This window comes from Leptonotus elevatus, chromosome 21, assembly GCF_054856555.1.
Source record: "Leptonotus elevatus isolate MCC_2025b chromosome 21, RoL_Lele_1.0, whole genome shotgun sequence".
NCBI classification, from domain to species: Eukaryota; Metazoa; Chordata; class Actinopteri; order Syngnathiformes; family Syngnathidae; genus Leptonotus; species Leptonotus elevatus.
In genome coordinates this window covers 5,832,215-5,856,924 of record NC_141259.1, presented here as the reverse complement: position 1 = coordinate 5,856,924, position 24,710 = coordinate 5,832,215, and the positions used below count along the sequence as shown (strand labels likewise).

The 24,710-nt window shown below is 40.4% G+C and overlaps 1 protein-coding gene across 1 annotated transcript in view; it reads right to left on the bottom strand.

The window, feature by feature from the left end:
* Positions 1–281: 281 nt before the first annotated feature.
* The window catches only part of stau2 (staufen double-stranded RNA binding protein 2), a 95,245-nt gene continuing 70,816 nt past the window's right edge, over positions 282–24,710 (bottom strand). The window contains exons 14-15 of the mRNA XM_086065698.1: positions 4,405–4,470; positions 282–2,271 (exon numbers count right to left, since the gene is read on the bottom strand). Coding sequence (XP_085921824.1) covers positions 2,236–2,271; positions 4,405–4,470 — 102 coding nt within the window. The 3' untranslated portion in view covers positions 282–2,235. The remainder of the gene's footprint in view (positions 2,272–4,404; positions 4,471–24,710) is intronic.

Below are 24,710 nucleotides of genomic sequence, written 5' to 3'. Positions count from 1 at the left end.
AATAAATGAGAGGAAATTATGTACTCACCGACCTTTTTGAAATTTAGTCACAGGTCCGGTCATAAAGTAAAAGTAATTCTGACAGCTCTAAAATCAACCGATCAAACAATTTTGTATTGTTCATAGAGTGTTATTTAGAAAAACTGTTAAAAGTGATAAGGCAAATAGTTTACACTGAGCCGAATGATCCATATTCAGAACAAAGACAAAAGTGATCGCTGATAAGCTGACAATTCTTAATGATATGTTCACAAACCCGACATTGACACGCAGCAGAAAGATCATTTTGGATGAATTTTTATTCACTGTTGTGAAGAGGAATTTTGTCACTATTTTTGTTGTAAATGTGCATTTCTTTAGATCCTCAATCATTATCATTAGTAGCAGTCATAGTAGTGGGGAGGGGTGATGTTGCAGGCCGTTTCAAATGTTATTATTATTATTTTATTTATTGATTATTATTATATATTTTTTTATTTATAAAAATGACTTGTAATAATCTTAAAGGGGAAGTCAACCACAATTTTTTTGGGACAATAGTATGTCTAAACTAGTCTAAATATGGTATTCTGGTTAATATTGCGTTAGTGGAATAGCAGCAAAATCCAGCTGTTTTTATCCATCTCAGGGGGCGGCCATTTTGCCACTTGCTGTCGACTGAAGATGACATTACAGTTGCTCAGGTCACAACCAATCACAGCTCAGTTTCAGAATACAGGCGAGGTCTGATTGGCTGTCGCCTGAGTGCGGTCACATATAACATATTATTGTCAAGAAATGTTTAAGGTTGACTTCCACTCTTTAGTTTTCACTCAGAAATAAACACTTCTTAAACACTGGGTGTATACACGTTAAATACTTCTCAATCAACACGTCTGGCTTCTGTTAATGTGTGCAGGTGATTTTCTCCTCAACCACCCCACCCTTCCAGACTGTATTTAGCTATTGTGGGGGTTGAGCCATGGGAGGAGTCAGTTTTGAATTGGTTGTTTACAACCACAAACGGACAAAAATAAAGACCCCACCTTTAAAGTTAATGAGTGTTTGTTTTTTACCTTTTAGTATCAACAGCAGTTAACTGACGGTTTCCGAAGCAACAACAAAACCGGAGATGCTCCACTGAAGTCCACTGAAAGAAGACAAACGACAGCTTTTCTACATGAACTGAGGTGTTTTTACTGCATTCCAACAACATAACAAACCTGCCCTTTACACACTCGTGCCGTCCTGGCCAATCAGGCAATAAAAGCACCCAAGTTGATGTCGCGACGGGTCAATACGACACACACAATGGGGCGTAGATGTGATCGACGAAACGGTGGCGGGATGCTCCACACTGCAGGTTACAACTCGACAATGATACTGGCACATGTGATAGCCTGTCTGCGCCAGGGTGGGGACAAGTTCAAACGGGACAAGGCCGGTCCGAGCTTCACGTCTCGGTGGTCTCCCTTCAACATCACTTTTGTCCACATGAAAAAAACGTTTATTGTGTTAATTTTCAGAATATGATACTCTTGCAATTCATACATATAGATAGACTTTTCTTTTTTCTTTTTCTTTTTAAGTCAGCATACAAGGTAAGCTAGGTGACTATATATGAAGACAACGACTAGAACTTTCACAGCACTGGCATTGGTTAATTTTAAATACAGTACTCAAGCATGGTTAGATTAAGAAAAGAAGAAACAGAAACATAACACCCTCGAAACAAAGAAGCTACAGGTTGTTTTCGCTCGTCTAAAGTGTTCCTTTTGTATTTCAATGTCATGATGTACATATTTTGTGTTCACCATACCAACAAACATGAATCTTGTGGGAATTGTCAGTGTTGGACTTCCCTTCAATTCAAACAGAACCATGCATATCGCTTGTTATTGTTCATTATTATTATTATCTTCTTCTTTTTTTTTTAAAGCCAAGACTCAACTCGTCACTAATGTGTGGAGATAGTGTTGTCTTCACATAGACTCAGGTAATGGGGCTGCTTTTAGTCGCTTGCTTCATGGTGCACATCCACCCAATTGCATGTTGACAGGTTATGCAGGATACAGTGGCCATCGTGGGGGGTGGGGGGGTTAGGGAAAGGATTGCTGTGTGTTTAGTTACATTTGGGGCTCAGGCAGAGGTGGTTAGGGGCCGTGTGCCCGAGAGAGGGAAAGAGGGGACGTTAGCTCCTGGACGACGGCCTGTGAATCCGTGCAGACCTGAGTGGTGGTGCCTGAGTTAGTCTGTTTAATGTCCGTCGTCCCTCCCGCACGTTTCGGTGATCTGTGGACACAAAAAGAAAATTGCGTTACCGTCTGGAACGCGCACACACATTGCAGTTCTGCATACAGGGGTGTGTCCAAATCTGGTCCTTAAGGACCACTCCAACACACCTGATTCAAATGATCAGGATTGTTATCAACATTGGAATCTGGTGTGTTGGAGGAGGGAAACGCCTACAACATGCAGGGTAGTGGCCTTGGAAGACTGGATTTTGACACCACTGTTTTAGATGTTTCCCTATCATTATCAGGCTTCTGCAGAGCTTGCCGATAAGTCGATCATTTGAATCAGGTGTGTTGGAGAAGGGAATCATCTAAAACATGAAGGGAGGCCAGATTTGGATACCCCTGATTCAAATAAACAGGATCAGCTGGAAATGATCCTGATCTTTGGAATCAGGTGGGTTGGAGGAGGGATACATCTATAAAAAAGGGTGTCTAAAACTATCCTGCATGTTGTACATGTTTCCCTCCTCTCGCTCACCTGGTTTAAATGATCAGGATTGTTATCAGGCTTTTGCAGAGCTTGCTGATGAGCTGAACATTTGAATCTGGAGTGTTGGAGGAGGGAAACACCTAAAACATGCAGGATAGTGGCATTTGGAGGACTGGATTTGGCCACCACTATTTTAGATGTTTCCCTCCTCCAAAACATCTGATTCAAATCATCAGGATCGCCTGATGATGCATCCTGCCTGCTTTTGCTGTTCCCCAACACAACTGATTTGAATAATCAGGATCTTTATGAGGCTTCGGCAGAACTTGCTGACGAGCTGTTCATTTTAATCAGGTGTGTTGGAAGAGGGAAACATCTTTAAACACAATCTAACAGGTACGTGGTCATTAAGGACCAGAATTGGACTCTCCTGTTTTAGATGTTTCTCTCCTCCAACCGTCTTATTCAAATGATGATCGTTATCAGGCTTCTGCAGAGCTGGCTGATGAGCTGATCATTTGAATCAGGGGTGTTAAAGGGAAACATTGAAAACATGCAGGAAGACCGGATTTAGATACCCCCGATTCAAATGAACAGGATCACCTGAAGATGATCCTGATCTTTTGATCAGATGTCTCGGAGGAGGGATACATCTAAAAACAGGGGTGCCCAAATCAGGTCCTGGCTGCTATCCTGCATGTTATAAATGTTTCCCTCCTCTAACACACCGGATTCAAATGATCAGCTCATCAGCAACCTCTGCAGAAGTGGAAAGTAGCCCTTGAAGACTGGATTTCGACATCCCTGTCTTTGTTGTTTCTCTCCTCCAAAACACCTGATTCAAATGAGCAGGATCATTATGAGGTTTCTGCACAGCTTGCTGATGAGCTGATAATTTGAATCAGTGGTGTTGGAGGAAGGAAACATCTAAAACATGCTGAATAGTAGCCCTCGAGGATCAGATTTGGACATGACTGTTTTATATGTTTCCCTCCTCCAACCCCCTCTGGATTCAAATGATGATCATTATCAGGCTTCTGCATGCAGAGCTTGCTGATGAGCTGATCATTTGAATTAGGCGTGTTGGAGGAAGGAAACATCGAAAACTGCTGAATAGTGGCCCTCGAGGACCAGATTTGGACACCCCTGCTCTGTGTAAAAACTTAATTTATTTTTCCATGATGGGAAAATTTGATTGCTGCTGATTGTCTTTGACCTCAGAGGTTCCACTCTATTTTGTTTCTGATAGTTGCAGTTTTGTGAGCCCAGCAATGAACAATGTGAACCGGGTCAGTAAATGAATTATTTATATTTTTTTACCGTGACGTAAATGAAGCTGTCTTTCCTCACTTTTTCTTTGTTTCTGTCTTCTGCTCTCAGATAGAAGCTACAAGAAACCAGCCCTGGCCGAACTTTTTTTTTTTCCCAGGGCACACCTACTAGGAAAATATTCCAGAATTGATGGACAGGGATTTCCTCATCCTCTTTCCTTTCCTACTGTGTTCATCATGGAGGCGTATGGGAACGAGGGAAGCTACGGGGAGAAAGCCCTCGTTCCTGTGGCCACTGTGCAAAGTACACGCGTCGTATGCATTTCTGTAAGCGTACACGCCTCTTTCCTATGGAAGAATGATGACGGGACTGACACCTCACTAGCGCAACTCTCATTGGTGGAGAGCCGCGAGTGATGCTCCGTACCTTGACGGGGCCGTCCACCGGGTCCAGTCCTTGCTCCGACAGCTGTTTCAAGGCACTTAGAGCAGCCTGAGAAGAGAGGGAAGAACAGATGGTGGAGGGAGGAAGAGCACGATTGAGTGGGAGGAGAGTGAGTGTCACCCTTCAGCTGCTTTTCAAATAACACTTCAGTCTGGGAAAGACAATGCCAGCAGGACACTTTCCCTTCACTCCGTGTTGTCTTTGGCTCCTGCCTTCTCACTGTTTGTCTTGCGTTATTAGCTTAACATTTCCACTTGATGTTCTTGCTGCCAAGTCAATATGAGCGTCTGTATTCGTGAATGTCACACCTAAACCAACGGCAGCAGCTAAAGGACGTGTAAAATATGAGATTTGGTTGATGCGAGGGAAGATTTAAAGATGAAATAATTTATTTGCTGACTGATGGCTTTGAACAAAAATATATTTTTGAACCTTGGAAGCTCTTTGCAGACCTTGTGCAATTGTGCTAAAGCCTAGCTAAAAAAAAAAAAAATCAGGAAAAGCCTATTAGAACAACTGAACTTTAATTGGGACCATCAGTGGCACTTTAAATGGTGTGTACTGACTGCCAATTAGTTTGATGCATGTGATTGGTTAATTTTGAACACGCCAACATCCCCAGTTATTATCGCAGTTGTTTATTTTTTACGCCTCTTAAAAGATTTCAGTTTATCAATTAAATTGTATTGGGATGTTCAATACCACTAGTTTTCTGTCATCACCGATACCAATATCAAGTACAGATACTACTAGTGTTTTTGATACATATAATTTACGATAAAAATAAAAATAAAGAAAGAAGTACATATTCTAATATAGCATTTTTCCTAAAAAAGAGGAAGGAATGAACTAATTTGCTCCCAAAAAATGTATAAATATGTTCTATTTTAAATATTACCAGTGTCCCAAAAACGCATTTATACGTTTATGTTTTTATTTATTTATGATAGAGCATACAGAAGGCTTTGATGCAAACTCTGAACTGCAGAGAATGGGTGAAGAAATGGTAGTAATAAAAAAGTTAATAAATAATAAAATAAATAAAAACGGCCAGCAGGTGGCAGCAGAGTATAAGCGATCAACCAGGGCCATGTTGAAAACAAGCTGTTTCCCCCTCAGTTTAAAACAGATTTGTGAAAAATGATGAAACTTACCTATATTCTAATGCTAAATGCTGCAAAACAGAAACAGAAATACACTTTTTTTCCCCTGATGAAAGAAGAGACCCTAATCTTTTTTTTGGTAGGTTCCATGGTTTTATAGAAATATAACACAATATTCTGCGGGCCTTGAAAATCAGTGAAAATCCCATAAAACAGCCGGGAGCGAAGGGGGTTGCTTCAGTGAAAATGGCTGGGAGTGAATGAGTTAATGGCAATTTTCTTTTCTTCTAATCTCTAGTTCCTGATTGTGAAACGGGCACAAAAGGGCGCGTACCGATAACTTGAAATAAGGACGGGTATCAGTACCAGCCATGTGTGTAGACTTTTTAGAGCCATTTGATATTTTCTCTGGTCTGTGGGATCAAGGATCATTAATGGAGCTCAATAGGGGACCTTGTCTGCCTTTCCTTATTCCTCTTAATTACAGTGCATGTACATCCAGAAGCGCTCCATGCTCCCCAGCATGTTGAGCCACAATGACTACATTGAAAGTGCAAGTCTACATTTGGACTGGCCCATTTTCTGTAAAAAAAGAAAAAGAAAAAAGAAAAAAAAGAAATAATTTAAAAATTGCAGATTTTTGTTAAAAATTGCACTAATCTGGTTGTGTATCCCATTGTCTGACAGAAAATATAATCTTTTTGTATTTAAACACAAACAAAACAAAAAACATTTTCAAGACAAAAAAAAATCATCCTGTCAACTATGAACCTAAAAAAAGTTCATTACCGGATGAATGTCTAGTGCAGCCAGCAATGTTATCTGCGTTTCCATGAATTGACACTATACAGCTGATTTTTTAAATTATTTCTTTTATCCGGTTCTTATCAGGTTCTTGTCAGAAACTGCCATAACACCACTGACTTCATCGCTAACGCCTGTGCCACGTGCTGCTGGAGTTTTGCTATCATGATTTACAACCAGGGTTATTACAGTTATGGAATTTTCATTATACAGTAGTTAGTTTTTATTTCGTTTTGAGTTTTTATTTATTTATTTAGTTTGTTTTAATTTGGGTAGTTCTGTTAGTTTTGATTAGTTCTAGTTATTTCAAAAATGCTTAGTTTTAGTTAATTATTTGTTTTTAGTAAAAAAAAAGAAAAAAAGTGTATTACTTGTGTGCAATATTTAAAAAAAATAGCAACACACTTCCTACCCTAGTGTTGCGTTTGGGCTGAATTAAATGAAAAAGCAGGCAAGGCGAGCCATTGGAGCCAAAAGGCATTTATGGACATCAGTCAGATGACTACCTATACACCACGAAAGTCAAGTTAGCTCAGTGGGTAGAGCAATTGCCTGTCAGCATGGAGTACCCACGTTCAAACCCCGCTTGGACCACATTTGAGTACATTCGATGGTTTGCTACCAACTGACTATTCTATTAGGAAATGGAATATAATTTCACTGAAGTTATTAAATGCATGTTCGTTTTCAACATCAGATGACACTTTTCAAAATAAATACGCTATTAGCCACGATTTCGAACAAGTCAAGTTAGCTCAGTGATTGGAGCAATTGCCTTCAACGCGGAGTACCTGGATTCAAAACCCCGCTTGGACCACATTTTAGTACTTTAGTAATTTATCTTTCAATTTATTTCAGAAGCACATGCATTCAAATCTTAGCATTCAGCTTTTCAGCATTCCCACAAAATTTCTGCAGAAATTGCACTTTGTCTATTTATAGTTAGTTTTTCATACTATAGGTGTAAATAAAATTTGGCTTAAGACTTGAGGGATTTCAACAAATTCCTCTACTCTTGGATTGACAAGCGCGCCTTATGGCCCAGCCACTGACTTGAACCACAAATTGAAACCACTCGAGGGCCACTTCTAGAAACGGGCTCTTTAAGTGTGCCAAGATAAACGGGCCCATCTGATGTTGTCCAGGTTCTGTCATGACACACATCCTTTCTCTCTATCCCGATGAACAGGTCCAGATGAGCTCGCATTTTCCCAATTCCCAACGCCGAGTGTGGGCTGTAGTTAGGGAATATATCTCCCAGCTGAGCTGACACCGCAGGATCTGGGCACGGTGGAGCACATTTAACATCTGTCCTCCTTGTACTTGCATAGCGTGCACATCAGTGGGGTAAAGGGATCAAATGTATGTTAACAGAACCCGTTACAAGGTCCTTTCAACACTCTTGTTGTCATATTTTCTGTTGACGACAGTGGATTGATAGCATCAGGCGGCCAAAAGTAGCAGTAGTAACGACGCAGCTTGGATTATTTATAGTCGGCACTATTAGATAAGAGTAGAGATAAGAAATGTGTGCCTCTGCTCAACAGATGAGGGGACCAGTGACAAATGGATGAGCCAACCATACAGACCACCCACATTAGTTAAGACATAATCTTATAGTGCTGGGAAAAAAACTAAACAGTTTCTCAATATGCATTGCAACATGAAGCAAACATGTGCACATCTATTTTAACTCATTTGATCCCAAAAACGTATAAATATGCTCCATTTTAAGTGTCCCAAAGATGTATTTATACGTTTTTTATGCTAGAGCATACGGAAGGCTTTGATGCAACCTCTGAACTGCAGAGAACGGGTGAAGAAATTGTAGTAATTGCAAAAATGGCCAGCAGGTGGCAGCAGAGTAAAAGAGATCAACCGGGGATATGTTGAAAAAAAAGCCTCATTTATCAACTGTTTTAAACAGATTTGTGATTTAGGATGAAACTTAGCCATACTCTAATGCCAATTGCTGCAAAATGGAAACAGACAGATGATGAAAGAAGAGACTTGAATCTTTCTTTTGACAGGTTCCATGTTTTTATAGCAATAGAACACAATATTCTGTGGGCCTTGCAAAATCAGTCAAAATCTAGTAAAACAACCTGGAGCGAAGGGGGTTGCTTCAGTGAAAATGGCTGGGAGTGAATGAGTTAAAAGAAATACACACGATGAGATATCCAAGAATGCAATAAAAAAAAAAACAATATCATCTATAAAGCTTGAGTAAGAAAACTACCACAAAAAAAAAGTGCTTGACTTCAGATTATGAGAAACCTAAAGCAGGAATCAGAATTTATGACTGAAGGAAGCAAAGGTCAAAATCTGGATTTTATCCATCAAACTGACAAAACAAAATCTGCAAATGCTTGCAACAACATAGCAAGACAGGTTTGAGAAATTGTACTGTTGGAATTTCTTTTTTTATTTCCATCAAAATCAAATCAACGGAATTCGACAGCAGAACATTTTCACTGAATTTTTAGATGTTTGGATGAGAAAGCTCCTAATAGATGTACCAATTATCTATCAAGTAAAACAGTAATTATAATCAAAACTCACTTCTTGTTTGTTGTATTTATTCAATCAGGTTTGCCCCCCCACCCCCCCCCCCCCTCCTTGGGTAAATAGCTGCGGCCCATCTGTTTTGGGGGTGTGTGGGGGTGTGTGGAGATAAACAACCATAAATCAGAGGCCTGACGGTGGCAGAGCTGCTGATATACGACAGGCAGGCATAAGGGCCAAGGCAGTCGGTCTATGGCCCAAAAGCTCCACAGAACCCAGGACAAATCCCGGGCCAATCTGTGGGAATGGAAGCCAATGATCCCATTATTGTTCTAGTCAGATAAGTTGGCCATTGTCAGCAGAAGACATTGGACTCATGCATCAACACTAACAAAGTATGTTTAGACTGAGGCTGTGATACGGTCCATATGTCATGCTATTAAGTGGATTAAAAAGTGTCTTCGAGTAGGATTTCCCAAAGTTTTTTAGATGGAATCTGTTTTATTTGTGGAATACCTTGAAACAAGAATACTGGCTCCCTCAACTCAAAACCCTTAAAGTACTCAAGTTATCTCCATTAGTCCCTCTTCACCTAGTCTCCTTCCACACCCCAACTTTAGATAACAAACCGGCGCTCACCCCGTGCCCACCTCACACATTGGCTCATTCATCCATCTATTTAGCTTCTCGTAGTTCAAAGGCTTGGACAAGCAGCAGTCGAACGGGCCGCCGCCGCCGTCTGAGGACGATCTGCAAACGTAGTCGGGTTTCTGATGCGGAGTGACGAGAGCGGCTCATTTTTCTGGGCCTGCTGCTCTGTTCATGGCTTCCCCAACAGAGGCTTTGATTCCATCAACGGCTTAGCCAAACAAAAGCCCGCTCGGTCTCCCAGGAGTCCCATGCGTCGCCTTGATGGATCTAATGGATCTAATGGATTGTTAGATCACATTGACCCAGACAAATCGGATTCTTGTGTCAGTTCTCACTGCAGGACTGCTGGGTTCGAGTGAAGCATGCAGGAGAGGAGAAGTTAGGCTGGCTGTGGAGATGGGAAGAAAAACAATGGGAATACAAAATAGGGACAGAAGGAAAAAAAAAAAGAAGATTTTTGAGAATAAAGAGAATGTTAATCTCAAGCTTCTCTGGACCTCATCAGAGGCGACATTTTGAAAAAGAAATACAAATCAATTTGGTTGGTTATCTTGGAAAACCCTGATTAAGCTAATGCTTCCATCACAAGGACTTAAAAGGTAGAATGGTGATAGGAATAAGTCAATCAAGAGAAATGAAACAAATATATACACGCTGTGGCATTTTTGCCGTTGAGACAGGAAATAAAGAGAAAATGCTGCCGAGAAATCAACATATTCAAGTTAAGCTCATTTAACGAGTGGCAACGTAAGATGGCCGCCACATATACATGTAGTTCCTGTACTGAAAAGACTACGATTCCTTACGAATACAGCATGTGCAGATCACAAACTAAACTTACGTTCAAAAGATATGACCAATTATTTGGGTTAGAAAAGGGCAATATATTCGGTTTTCCGCTTTTTGCACATGTTGACATGGCCTTTCAAAACCCAAATATTAATATGCAGGGTTATTGACTGTAAAACATAGCTTGGCTTATCAATTGACAGAAATGCTAAAGGGGAAGTCAACCTCAATTTTTTTTGACAATAATATGTTCTATGTATGCCCCACTAGTCTAAATATGGTATTCTGGTTAATATTGCATTAGTGGAATATGAGTTAAGCAGCAAAATCCAGCCGTTTTTAACCATCTCAGGGGTCGGCCATTTTGCCACTTGCTGTTGACTGAAGATGACATCACAGTTGCTCAGGTCTCAGGTAACAACCAAACACAATTGAGCTTCAGAAAACAGGTGAGCTGTGATTGGTTATTGCCTGAGCCTAGGGATGTTTTTTTTGGGACCGATACGATATTCAAATCTTCAGTACTCACCGATACCAAGTGCTGATACCATTAGTACTTATGATACATAAAATTTCCCCCCCAAAATGACAGATAATAATAAAAAAAAAAAAAGAGACATATATCCCAACTATAGCAAATTGCCTTGAAATCAAAATAAATTAATGGCAATTCTATTTGTTCAATTTGCTCAAAAGTCATTTTGCATAGAGCACACAATAAAATACATTTTTAAAAAATCGATAAATAAGATTAAACAAATAATCCAGTGGCCAGAAAAAAAGTCCCAATCAAAATATGTGGTTGTACAACTTCTTTTTAAGGAGGCAATTAAGCGTGCGGCAAACGTAAACGAGGCAATTAAACACGGCAAAGTTACGTGAGCTACAAACATATATAACACACATTGAACGACAGATATAGGCGATATTACTCACAACAAGAGTACTAACTTATTCTGAGTAACGCACGCTGAAATGGCGGTGCCGGAAGTAATGAAATGAAAAAGTGTTTCCTCATAAGGAGACACACAGGAAACAAAACAAGACTGAACAAAACGTTTGTTCCCCCCCGTCTTTCTGACAGTTCCTGACTAAAAAATGGCCACAAGAGCGCAAGTGGCAAAATGTCCGCCTCCTGAGATGGATAAAAAAACGGGTGGAATTTGCTGCATAAATCATATTTCACAAATGTAATATTAAATCAGAATGTCATGTTTAGACTAGTGAGGTCACATATAACATTATTATTGTCAAGAAATGTTTAAGGTTGACTTCCACTTTAACCCACTTAACCCTTCGGCGAATCACAGACATCAAGAGTCTTTTATGGGATGAACTGTGATGCATTGGAGTATAGAATAAATAAAAGAAGGAAGTCCTGATGAATGAGCATTTGTCATTTTTAACGCTAGATAGCGAAGTGACTCATTTACATGAAAGTCAAATTGTTGCCTTTTGTCTCACAATTTTAAAACCAATCTTCATCCGCTAGATGTTAGACAATAAAGTGAGAGGACTCTTCAACATGAAAAGCAATTCGGACGGCTTCGGATGAGAATGATCTAAGGGATGCCCGCTAGACTAAACAATGACCAGAGTGGATTTCAAACAGGCAGCAGGCAGGAGCTGGCAAGTTGGAAAATGAGTGGCTTTTTTTTGGAGGGGGGGGGGGGGCTAAGATACCTAAAGCTGGATATATTGTACTGTTTCTAAAAGGCCACATAAAACCCCGACAATGCTCTTCCCTCCCACAACCGCAAAGAAATAGATACATGGGAGTAGAGATCCCAGTCATCCGTTGCCAGCGCCAAGCCTTCATATCACATGATCATGTTTGTTATTTCTTTATCTTCGCTTTCGTGAGTTTCCCTTTTGTCATGAATGTCTTGAGCTTCTTTCTCATCCCTTGGCTTTCATTTCCTCCAAATTCCTTTGCTTTGCTTCAGCCCACTTTTAGTGCCTGGACTGGGATCACAGAAAAACGTCCATGACAGCTCATGGAGAACACCTGTGTGTGCATAAGTGCTGCCAGAGTACGCATCTATTTGTTAATATGGTGCGATATGTACATGGGCTCTTGAGCAACTACAGAGAAAATGTATTCACAACTTGCGTCCTCACTCGCTCTCCAGATTTCACATCCTCTCCCACATCAGAGGCGTTGATAAAAGAGGCAGTGTGCGCCGCAGCCTGACATGACGTTAATTCCTCTGAAGCCCTTCACATGTGCCGCCTCACTTTTTTTCTTTTTTTGGGGCCTGCGCGGATTACCCGCGGCTTTGCTACAGCTGAACAAACTTCTCAATGAGGAAATGTATTTGATTCCAGCATACATCGCAGTTATGTGTGGACGCCACCACATTACGGTGATGAGAAATCCCAAAGGGGATGGCATGCGTATTTCCGTGCAAGCTTCGAGCTTAAGCCAGTGGGTCCTTGAGGCTCCCCAGGGGAGCGAGCCTCGGCTGACATGGGAAGCCATAAATAAGGGCCTGGGGCGAAGCGCCGTGTCATGCGTCATTTGGGCCGGAGAGGCCTGCTTTATCCCCTCCCATCATTGAGCTGCTGAGCATGGCACCTCCTAGGGCGTAATTCAGAACATATGGGCAAAGGCCGAGGGCAAAAGCGCATACCGCACTCCAGCCTTGTCAGCGGAGCATCGGAGATGATACACAGATGCATCCCAAGACAGCCTTCGTGATAAGAGAGGAGTAATGGTATGCCCGTCTGTGGTTGAAAAAGTCTCATAAAAACACATCAATTAAATGGGAACAGGCTGATTTGATCATAGCAACGGATTTCAGCGTTGATATTTTGTATTTTTACAAATATCCTATATATATATATATATATTCATATTCACACATGATGCTTACCCTGGGAACCCTTGTTTTTTGTTAGAAAAACAAAACAAAAAAACATCTCAGATATTTTGGAAAACTATTTACTGTAGAAAAAAATAGGTATCATCTACTTTAAATGTTAACATTTTAGGCATACTGATGACTCTGGGAGCTTCCTGAACTTTCCGTTAGAATTTTAAAACAAAGACGTCTATTGTCTAAGATAAAAAAAAAAATCTGATAAGTAGTTCAATAAGCATTTGTTTAAAGACATTTCAACAATAACAATTGTTAATAGAAGGAATTTGTATATATATTTTTTTCAATTGAATGTCAATATTTTCTCTTTTAGTGAAACTAAATATCGGCTCCAAATCTGTATTAGTCTGTATCAGTCCTGAAAAAAACCATATCGGTCTATTTCTACTTATTTCAAGGTATTAGCACTCATGACAGTAATCTCTTTTGTTGCCATTTTACGATCAATAAGTAGTAATTGGAAAGTATAAGAAAAGCCATTAATTTCAGGCAATTTTAAAGAAAAATGCCATGTTGAACTATAAAGGTCTTTCTTCAAAATGAATTTTTTTGGGGGGGTTCTATGTATCAAAAACACTCAGTGTTGGTACTTGGTATCGGTATCCGTTACACCTCAAGAATTGAACATCCGTACTGGTATCAGTATGGAAAAAAGTGTTACGGAACATCCCCTATTCTTTGTTATAATGAAAGAACTGCTACAAATCGGATCCAACACCCACAAGCGAGTCAGTCTGGGGAGTCTCCATCCACTTTCAATATTGCAAACAAATCCCGTTTTAGGGGATGAATCGGTGTCTATATTAAGATGAAACCCAAAAAAAAAAAGAACTTGAGAAGGGTTGTGGAAAGTGCCTCAAGGCCAGTGTGTCACCAACATTTCCTATGCAAAACTGCCTCACAAAGAGAAGCACATGATTCCTGACCCGGGTGCTTTGGCACAGTGTGCCGTGGGAAACAATCCAATTTCACTTAATTTGTCACAACATTATTATTTATTAATTATAAATATAGCTTTGTTGAGCTATTCATGCCTGTGATTTATAGTTACATTTTCATAAAGTCAAATTGGTGTCCTTGCCGAGTAAAAGTTTGGAAACACTGACGTAAGGTGTCATGAGAGGATGGGAAGTGTTCACAAAAATATTTCAACTATCGTGGGAGATTCTGGATTCAGTTTTATGACTCCGCTCTCTTTTTATTAGGTTTCCTCGGCGACTCCAAATTAGGCTCGCATCACATCACATCCACCTGCAGAGATCAATGTGTTATCTATGCCACAGGGAGAAGCGTCTGTGTATAATCCTGGACTATTAAGACTCAAATTGCCCTTGGGGGCAAACAGAAAGCTGTGGGAAGAACGGCCGGCCTTCAGACACATTCTTTTATCGGTAGAGTGATACTGATCGCTCCCAAATGGCATCCCACTTCTCTATTGTCAAGCTCGTCTTTGCCTCAACTCTCAGTCGTTGGACAGTGTTACAGTCGGAAATAGTGTTGTTTTGGCCGTTTGTTGACATGACGACAAGGTTTGAGAGACTGACGAGATATGCACAAGATGACACGGCTATATTTTAGGAACATTCGAAGGCCTCAGTCTGGGATGGGAACAATAATTATGGGGAAACACAGAAGTACAATAGCATATATGTTTATAACTAGGGATGTTCGATAACTTTAATTTCCAAATTCCCAATTGTAAAACGGTCTGATTCTGGTATCGGTCGCTAACTTCAGTAACTTGAAATAAGGCCCGGTATTGGCCCAATAACGCAACCTGCTATTGGTACTCGTCCATTCCTATTTATAACACTTCAATACTCCAGCAAAATATGTAATTACAACACCAACAGCAATATTGCACGACTGTATGTCAAATTATAAAACAAAATTTATGCTGATAGAGGGCATTAAAAAGACAAGTTTTAGACCAGGGATGACAAGCACTTGGTGTTGTGTTCAGAGGCTCTCCGGCCAATATGCAAATTGCAGCATTTTCAGCTGAATTCCAACATCCGCAAGAACTCGCATCTTTTTTGAAAATGTCTATACCAGTTTTTCCCAACCTTTATTGAGCACAAGGCACAAATTTTACTTTAGAAAATTCTACAGATGGGCAGGTACCGATAAGAGGCATTGATATCGGGTTCAAGGTATCGGTACTCGCAATTTTAAGAAAAAAAAAGGCTATATAAGATATTGTTCTTACTTAAATTATTTGTCATAGTTTTTTTTTTGGGGGGGGGGGATTTTATGCATTAAAGTACAGTAATTTCTGGACTACAAGCCGCTACTTTTTTCACTTGCATTCGACCTTGCAGCTAATACAAAGTTGCGGTTTATCCATCAGATAGGGAGTGCACTATAAAGGAAGCGCAAGAGCATCAGGCAGAGCAAAACAAACCAAGTGAGCCCAAATGCAGTAGGAGAGACAATTTGTGTCCTCATTATGAAAAAGAAAGTAGCAGGAACCCGGTGCGGTAACATTAAAACACCTGCGGCTTACAATCGGGTGCGGCTTATATGTGTAACAAACTCGAGTATTCCCCAAATTTAGCTAGCGCGGCTTATAGTCAGATGCGCCTTATAGTACAGAAATGACTGTACTTGTGGTATCTGTACTTGGTATCAGTGACTACTGAAGAGTTGAGTACTTATACTCATGTATCGGTCTGAAAAAGAAAAAGTAGTATCTGAATTTTACATGATAAAATTGTCATATAACACCACAAAAAAAATAATGGAGAAGCGGCAGTAAAACAGGCAAAAATCCAAATGTTAGTGGGTGAGGCAGGCACTAGTTACAAACTTGGTGTGGTCCAAATGCAATTATATAAATACGTCTTATTGTAGTTAATTGTATCAATACAATGAATACCTGTCATGGCTTCAAAGTGTATGGCGGACTGTAATCAGACCCTCATCAAAATACAGAATCCGATTATTGCTTTGCAAGTGAGTCAAAACACAATTCACAATAGCCTGGACTAAGAGTTGAGATGAAGAAGGTCCTGTCAGACTGTCAAACTTTCCTTTGTTGAATGCCGGTTGTTTGCGTGAAATCCTCACTTTTCAGACTGACACAAACGGGTGACAAGATTTCATGGGAAGACTAACAGGTGTGGAAAAAGAGCAACTTGGGAATGTCGTCAATGGAAGGTTGCGATAAAGGGTAAGGTGAGAGGAGTTAAGTGTTTTACTGCCATCTGCATGCAATAATCCCCAAACTCGCCATCCAACAGGCAGCATTTCCCATGTCGTGGATGTCTGCTAGACAAGGACATCCGGTAACAAGAGAGGACGCACGGCCAGTCAGCGTTTTACATTCTCTTCCTCTCATCTCTTCCTGTCCTCTCTGTGTTGACGTTTAATCGCCGCGTACACACAAGGGACACGCCTGTAAAACCTGTTGTGGCGGTTTATCATTTCCTATGGTTTGCCACCAGACCCCAGACTGTTTCCCATTACTCTGTATCTTGTATTGAAACCCTGTGAAATGCTTAGTAGGCTTGCTTACTGTGTGACAGAGGTCGGTTGAGACGCACTGTGTGTAAGGGAGCGCCTGAAATGTTATGAAAAACCCTTATATGTTTCTATAGCAACTGGCACTGAGCGCTGCAGACGCAGATTATATATCATCCATGTTTACCGAAAACAATAAATTCCATTATGCTTAAATCAAGAGCAAAGCGTTGCCAGATAGAACTCCTCCGACGAAGCTTTCTGACAAACACATCCAGGGGCTATGCTAACTTGACAAAAGATGGACTGGGATGAGGAAAACTGGAATGTAACATATACTAAAATCACACGTCCCTGTTTGAACACAGTTCTGTTGCCATGCCAGTTTAAAGAAAGCAGGGGTTTAAGGAAAGAGTAACAAACAACAGGGAGAAATCTCAGCAGGAGCTAAGCAATATTATGGATTGTGTCTGTAAACACGGAGAAGCTGACGTGATGAGCAAGCTTACTGATTTCGGCATCATGTTCAGAATCAAATGCACACAAACTCTACAGTTGCATAAGCTACAATAGTATACACCATAAAATCCCGTGAATAAGACATATTTTCTTCCATATAAATTTACCAGTACCTACGTGCCTAGATGAAGGAGTACTTTCTTTCCAACATGATATTTAATGTCTAATGTTACGAAAACCCTCGTACGCCGTGGACCAAACTAGTCAACCCAGCAGCAGCTACAATTGTTTATACTAACAATGATGGAACAGGCAGCTAACGTGGTGAGGTTAACTTCAAAATAAAATCTTTTCAAATGCAGTAATACACAGATTTGTGCCTTGGAAGCTTTTATTTTGAAGTAGTTCAAACTGTTGACATATAGTTCAACGTAAACACGTCATCCTGAAATCAAGTTCAGTCGCTAATTTAAGGATGCTAAAAGAAACAACCTACAGTGGTACCTCGGAGTTTGGACATAATTCGTTCCTGGAAAAGTGTTCAAAGTCCAAATTGTTTAACCTCCAAAACATTTTTTTCCCATAGGAAATGATGTAAATGCAATTAATCCGTTCCCAAGCTCCAAAAACATAAAATTCCTTTTTTAATTTAGATTTATGTTTTTTTACATTTACAGTACAGTATTCATACAATAAAAATACCTTACCTTACCTGTCGTGGTGTGATGGCATCAGTGGATGATAAATGCTATGTTAATGCTAGCTTTAGTTCAGTGCTGAGTTTGTGTATTTTACATTGGGCATATTGTTAGACTACTAAGTGGTCCTTGCATGCGTTGTTTAACGTCAGGCAGGTTATTGAACAGCTAAGGAGGGTCCTCGTGCCAGTATTATTTTCAGAAGTTAAGCGATAATCTCCTTCCTAATTCCACTGTGGTTCGTAGCAGTGTATGTTTTTCTTTGCTACCACTGGCACTGATGTCTTTCTTTTGGCCCATGGCGAAGAAAATTTCATAGAAAAATCAAAATACACTTGCGAGAATGGAGCACCTCCGGGAGTATTCACGATCTGACTGGAAATGAGCAGTGCGTCGTCTCAACTACCGCAACGTGAGCATTCGGCATTGCTCGGCTTCACTCGGCAACCCGTTTTCAAGGTATGTTCGGCTTAGCTTGCTTTGCTTGGGTGTTCGAACTCCGAAAATGAGTTCAAACTCCGAGGCCTTTTTTACTCAGATTTTTTGGTTGAGGTCTTAATTGTACGAGTTCAGAGACGTTCAAACTCGGAGGTTCCTCTGTACTTAATTACGCTGATATTGTTATTATATGGCGTCTGTTGCCAGCATTTAGCCGCATCTCTAGAGCTCAAGCATTAGCGGCTAGCTCTTAGCCAGTTTAGCGGCTAGCTCTTAGCCTTCTTAGCGCAGGCAAGACGGCAGGAGACGTTGGATTACTTTTCAAAGGCAGTTTAAATGACAAAAATGATTGCACACTTTGATACTGACATCCTGGCACAGTTGCTGTTCCTGCTGATCACTTTTTAACAAACCAGGCTTACTCAGATGTGTTGTTAAAGTCGGAAAATTTGCTAATGTAGTTCTGACGTTACTTCATCTCAAACCAAAATCTGTGGGAAGAGATTTAAAATCTAAAATCTCACTTACTGATATTTGTAAAGAGGAAGATAGTAAAAAATGCACATATTTTGACATTGGTATTCTCTTTATGCTACAACTTTGAAGCTGTATCTGTCTTTTCAAGCATGTCCAAAAACGCATTCTTTCATTTTTGATGCAATATCGTGAAAGATGGCAATCGCTATCGAACCTTCTATATGCAAATCATGTTTCACGTGAAACTCAATCAAAGAATTAAGAATATTAGCAGTTAAACAAGCTTGTTTCACAATTATTAGAGAATAAATGACAAGCATTTTTAATATCCACAAATATGTTATCAATCAAAAGTATCAGTATCTCTAACACTCGAGCCAATTAAAAGAAACGGATGGACGGACTCAGCAGCAAACCCCGTTATACACGGGTGTGTATTATATTTACGGTAATATAATCCAAGGCAAAAGATAAAACTGTCAGGTGTATTGATTTAACATTTTTTATTACCATATTATTTATAAGAAAATCAACACAACAGATGCTCCGAAAAAGCACTCTACCAAGCCTATAACCACATTTTTAGCTACTGATGCTGTAAGTGGGAGGGAGTATTTAATCCTCTGTGGGCACGTTTTTTATGAGACACCTCACACCTTTTTACAGCATTGCAAACAGACAGTAAACACCAGGAAAGTGCTGCACTTTAACACGTGATTAAGAGCCAACTAATTGGATTGCAGATGGTAAAACTGTAAGGAGGACCGTAAAAGAGAACGGGAGAAGGGGCAGGACTGAGAGAGGGATCAGGACACTCCAGGCCGCTGACAAATGATCGAGCTTGGGTTTCTCATTTCTGTTGACTGACTTGAAAATGCAAATAGCAGACTTTCTACGGTAAAAAAAAAAAGAGAAGGACTCCCCCCCTATGTCCACCATCCATCCCTCCATTCTTCTCTTCTCATGCGGTGGTTGGTCGCATGAAACAGAGGTCAGGGTACTAATGGAAGACCTCATAGCCTTGTGTGCTTCGAGAAACAACCCCCCCAGTTCTGTCTCTCTTATAAATCAAGCCGGCTTCATTGAGAATGGCAGAATCCTCTGATGTCCCAGCCATGTCTCATTTCAAAGTCCTCCTGAAGGCTCACACGGTTCCACATTTACTCAGGAGAGCAATGTGTGTTTTGTGTGCATGTGTCTGTGTGTGCGTGTGGGAGTGAGATGGTGAAAAAAAAAGAATCAAAGAGATTTGATTTGAGGAAATTTGGGAATAGAGAAAATGCCCCAAAGGAAAAGGAGGCCCTGTACGACAGATGTTAATTTAGTAACTATGCCACAATAGAGCCCACCCTTGAAGGCGTTTACGATAACTCACAATTTCAGCTAAGTCATTACACCATCACCTTACAATAGTGTTTGTGTGTGTGCGCCCTTATATGTAACTGCAGATAAAATGGCACGTCTATGCTTCGTAACTCATTCACTCCCAGCCATTTTCACTGAAACAATCCCCTTTGCTCCCAGCTGTTTTACTGGATTTTGACAAATTTTGCAAGAGCCACAGAATATTGTGTTCTATTGCTTTAAAAACATGGAACCTACCTAGAGAAAGATTAGGAAAAAAAGTATATTCATATCCGTTTCCGTTTTGCAGCAGTTAGCAGTAGAATATAGCTGAGTTTCATCACTATTCACAAATCTGTTTAAAACAATGGGGGGGGGGGGGAGCCTTTCTGCAACATGGCCTTGGTTGATCTCTTATCCTCTGCTGCCACCTGTTGGTCGTTTTTGTAATAAGTACCACTGCTTTAAGCTTTCTCTTCAGTTCAGAGGCTGCATCAAAGCCTTCCGCAGGCTCTAGCATAAAAAACATAAAAAAACGTATAAGTACGTTTTTGAGACCGTGGTAATATTTAAAATAGAACGTATTTGTAAGTTTTTGTGAGCAAATGACTTAAGAAGTGTACATCAATTCCTGAAGACTGCGGCAAAAAGGGTAAGTGAGTGTTAAGATAATTACATTAAGATAATTACATTCTGTGACTTCTACTTGAATGTACACTAAAACCAAAGCCAGATGACATTACATACATACGGAGACATTCTTTACTCGTGGTTTGGCCTATATTACCTTTTTATAAGCATAAGAATACAATCACAGAATGTGAATGCAAATGAAAATATTTTCGCAGAAAGACAGGGGTCTTGGCACAGAACCTTGAGGCACCCCAACATACATTGATTCTTAAAATATTTACATAATTTTGTAGTCTGAATTCCGTCAATAATCGATCAAATGATCTCAAAGTTAAACTGGTTAAACTTAGTGATCTCCTCAACAAATCTTTGGCAATATTCAATCACCGACACCGTGTATTCAAAAATCTGCCACTCACATTCACACAAATTCGCAAGACCATGAAGATGCTGTTATGAGGCAGGCGGGCAGACACGCACGCACGCAGTGTTTACACAAACCGCAGGAGTGTGTGACACCTTGGTCGTAACTAGCGTTAACCCCCGATGTGGCTGTTGTTTTTGAGTGTTTCAAAATGTCTGCTGTTTGAGGGCCTGAGAATGCGTTAACATCCAGATGAGAGGAAGGCGGTGGCAGCGGGGGAGCAGCGAGGGCTGGGGAAGGGTGTCTCAGACAGACAGAAAAACATTCCCCAGTCGTTACGCTCATCTCCATAACTCAGTATGCTGCCACAAAGCGCTGATCCCCAACGCGGGACTTTAATGACTGGACTCCCACCACCATAAGCGCTGTTACCTGCTGCTGAACAGTGAGAGTCACTTCGGGCCTGATTCATGGCTGCAGATAGCATCCTTTAACTTATATTGAGTGGAAAGAATAAGATTTACACCTTTCTATGTGGGAGGCAACATACAAGGTTGTAAAATTTGAGTGATAGCCTTCAAATTCTGAGCGAAACCACAAAAAAGGACACTTTAAAGCCATTGACATCACTACTAGGACTGCAGCTAGAAAATATTTTGGTTTTTGGATATCCTACTAAAAACTCTAGAATAATCAAGGATAAAAATAAAAAATTGACATTTTTGCTTGGTTAAGGAACAATTTTAAGTACAGAAGAGAAAAAAACACATTTGCCCTTAAGACTGGTCTGTTAAAAAGTGATCAGTAGGAATGTCAACAGTGTTCAGAGTCATTCAGTTCTATTAAACAGCCTTTAAAAAAATTATCCGACGGCTCTCGTCAATATATATGGGGCACATGAGCGCTGCTGGCCGCAATACAATAGTTGGGTTTCCATCCACCCATTTTTATTCGATTTTTTCAAGAAATGCACAAATAAAACTGAATGGAAACACTAGAAATTAGAAAAAGGGCCCAAAATTCGCAAAAAGGTTTTTACGCTTAGAGGGGGTGGATTTAGAAGTGTATCAAAAAAAGGAAAATGCTAATTTTGGTTATGGAAACAGTTTTTGCGAATAACCGATGGCAAGACCGGATACACGTCGCACGTTTTGACCGGATACTACGTCACACATACGTTTGTAGTCACAAAGCAATGTCGGACGATAAAGTAAGGTATGTTTGGGGGGGCGAAACAGAAATCTTTTTGGAATTAATTAAAGAAGCAAATAATAATGCTATTTTAGATGGAAAACAGCAAAAAAACACTACGGTTTATTAACTCTTTGACAGCCAAAAACGTTTAATAACGTTTAGTAAAATCCAAATGAGTGCCGCCAAAGACGTTCACTATGTTTTTATTTTTTATTTTTTTTGGAAACGGGTGGAGGAAAGCCTTGGCAAGCTGTGCTGAAAGTATCAAGCAGGTCGAGTTAGTATAATGACTATTTTTGGGCACTAGATGGCAGCGATGACTCTCTTTGGACAAGATCGGGTAGGCGTCAGTAGAAGACGTGAGGCGGAGCTAGAGTGTTGAGGGGAGAATGGCTGAGGAAGCGAAAATGGCGACCGGTTGCAAGCAGCTCACGCTTGAGCATTTTTTTCAAAGACGAAAAGCATCGACCAATGCTAAAGAGCACATTGATGATGATGATGGTGACTCCGAGGTTGACGCCGAAGTTGGAAGCGTTGACGCGGCGGCTTCGATCACGTCGTAAAGAGTCATCGGCTAGCGATGCTAACGGCGGAAAACGTGGTGCACAACCGAGCACTTCTGTACAGGTGAACGTTCAATCGGACGATGAAGAGTACCCCGAGTCCAATGCATATTCATCGGAGGAGTGGGTACAGTCTGATCACGGAGAAGACACTGGTTCTGGACTACGATGCCACCATGAATGGAGTGGATAAGATGGATCAGAACATCTCTTACCACCCGGTATAGGAACTGAAGGACATGAGGAAGCCAGACGTAACACCACCGTAACGTAACCGTATCATGATCCTGAGAGTAGACTTGATGACAACATGGCCAAACACACACTGCAGTATACACCTGCTACTCCCCGGAAAAAAAGGCCGGCAAGAAAGTGCACGCGAAGGGGCAATCGCAGTGAAACTAATCTGTGGAGCAAATCCTGCTGCGTCCCCTTGCACGCAGGGGAGTTTTACACAATATACCTCACAAAAAGAAAAACTGTGCAGTTGAAACATCCACACAATTGTAAATAGTACCACAGTTGCACAGATTTGTAAATAGTTTGCCAAATTGTTTTGTCAAATTGTTACACTGTTGAATGTAAATAAACGTATTTTGCTATCAAAAAACACTTTTTCATTGTTGGTGGTAGTGTTTTACAGAAGTAAAGCACTGTTTAGGTGTTTGTGGCATCATTCATGGAAAAAAAAAGGTGTCAAATTCACTAGAGTGCATGAAATAATATCGTTTCACAAAAAGCTTGATTTCTCCGAATTTTGGTCCAAAACAGAGCATTTGGGTGAAACTAACCTATTTTCTATTGTTGATTACTGAAAAACGGAATAAGGTAGAAACAAACTTTTTTTTCTGATGAAAGATGAGAGTTCAATCTTTCATTTGGTAGTATCTGTGTTTCCATAGTCCAAACACATTTTCTGTGGACCTTGAAAGATCAGTCAAAATGCTTTAATCAGCTGGCACCCACATATCCTCTTTTCTGAAAATGCTTGGCAGTCAAAGAGTTAAGAATTAGAAAAGCAAACTCATACGATATCATCGCACGGCGACTTTTAAACTACTGGTGGATCACATCTCTACGGTGTATACCGCCACCTACAGCGGCAGAGTCCCCTATCAATATTTGCAAAATAAGAACAGATGGAAACGGGGATAAGTCACATGTCCGTTTTGCGTATTTTCAGTAAGTTCGCGAAAAAATTCGAAACAATTGGATGGAAACCTGACTTTGTTTAGCGCCATTAGTTGGCAATTGAACGTGATTTCAGGACAAAGTTGTGTTCTTGACATCGGTAGCAACAGTTTGTAACTGCAAGATAAACGCCCCAAACACTGTTAAAGACGAGTCAACGTTTGATTTTCTTAAGGAACATGAATGAATTCATCGTCCATGACACTGAAAGTATTTGATGTCAGTGCTAATTTGTGGTCCTCTGTTTTATTCACGTTTTCGACGAGGACTTGCAGTCGGTGCTTTCACACCTAAACTCGGTTCATGGGTGGTACAGCCCTCAGTACACTGCTCTCCAGGCAGATTCTGTTCCAGTTTGTCTCCAACATGGATTTTTAATAGAGGCGCCGCATTAGACACACCTCTTTTTCTATGTTCTATGAGGTGCAGATATTGTCTTGCTCCTTTCAGAGGGATCGCATTACACGTTTGCTACAATCACAGCACAGCTGTTGTCTTTCAATAATGTCATTTTGCCGCAAAATATTATGGTAAAAAATTGTCACACAAAATTGTTGAAAGTCAACATCAATTGTACGCTTTGATACCAAATATGCATTTTTACCCCTTAAACGTCAGTCAGAAAAATAGACAGCAGCTGATGTCTGACTTCCTGAAGAGTAAGTAAAGGTATTACATTAAAATGTCTGCCCTATACAGTAATGGTGGACATAACAGTGGGAAAGCCCACA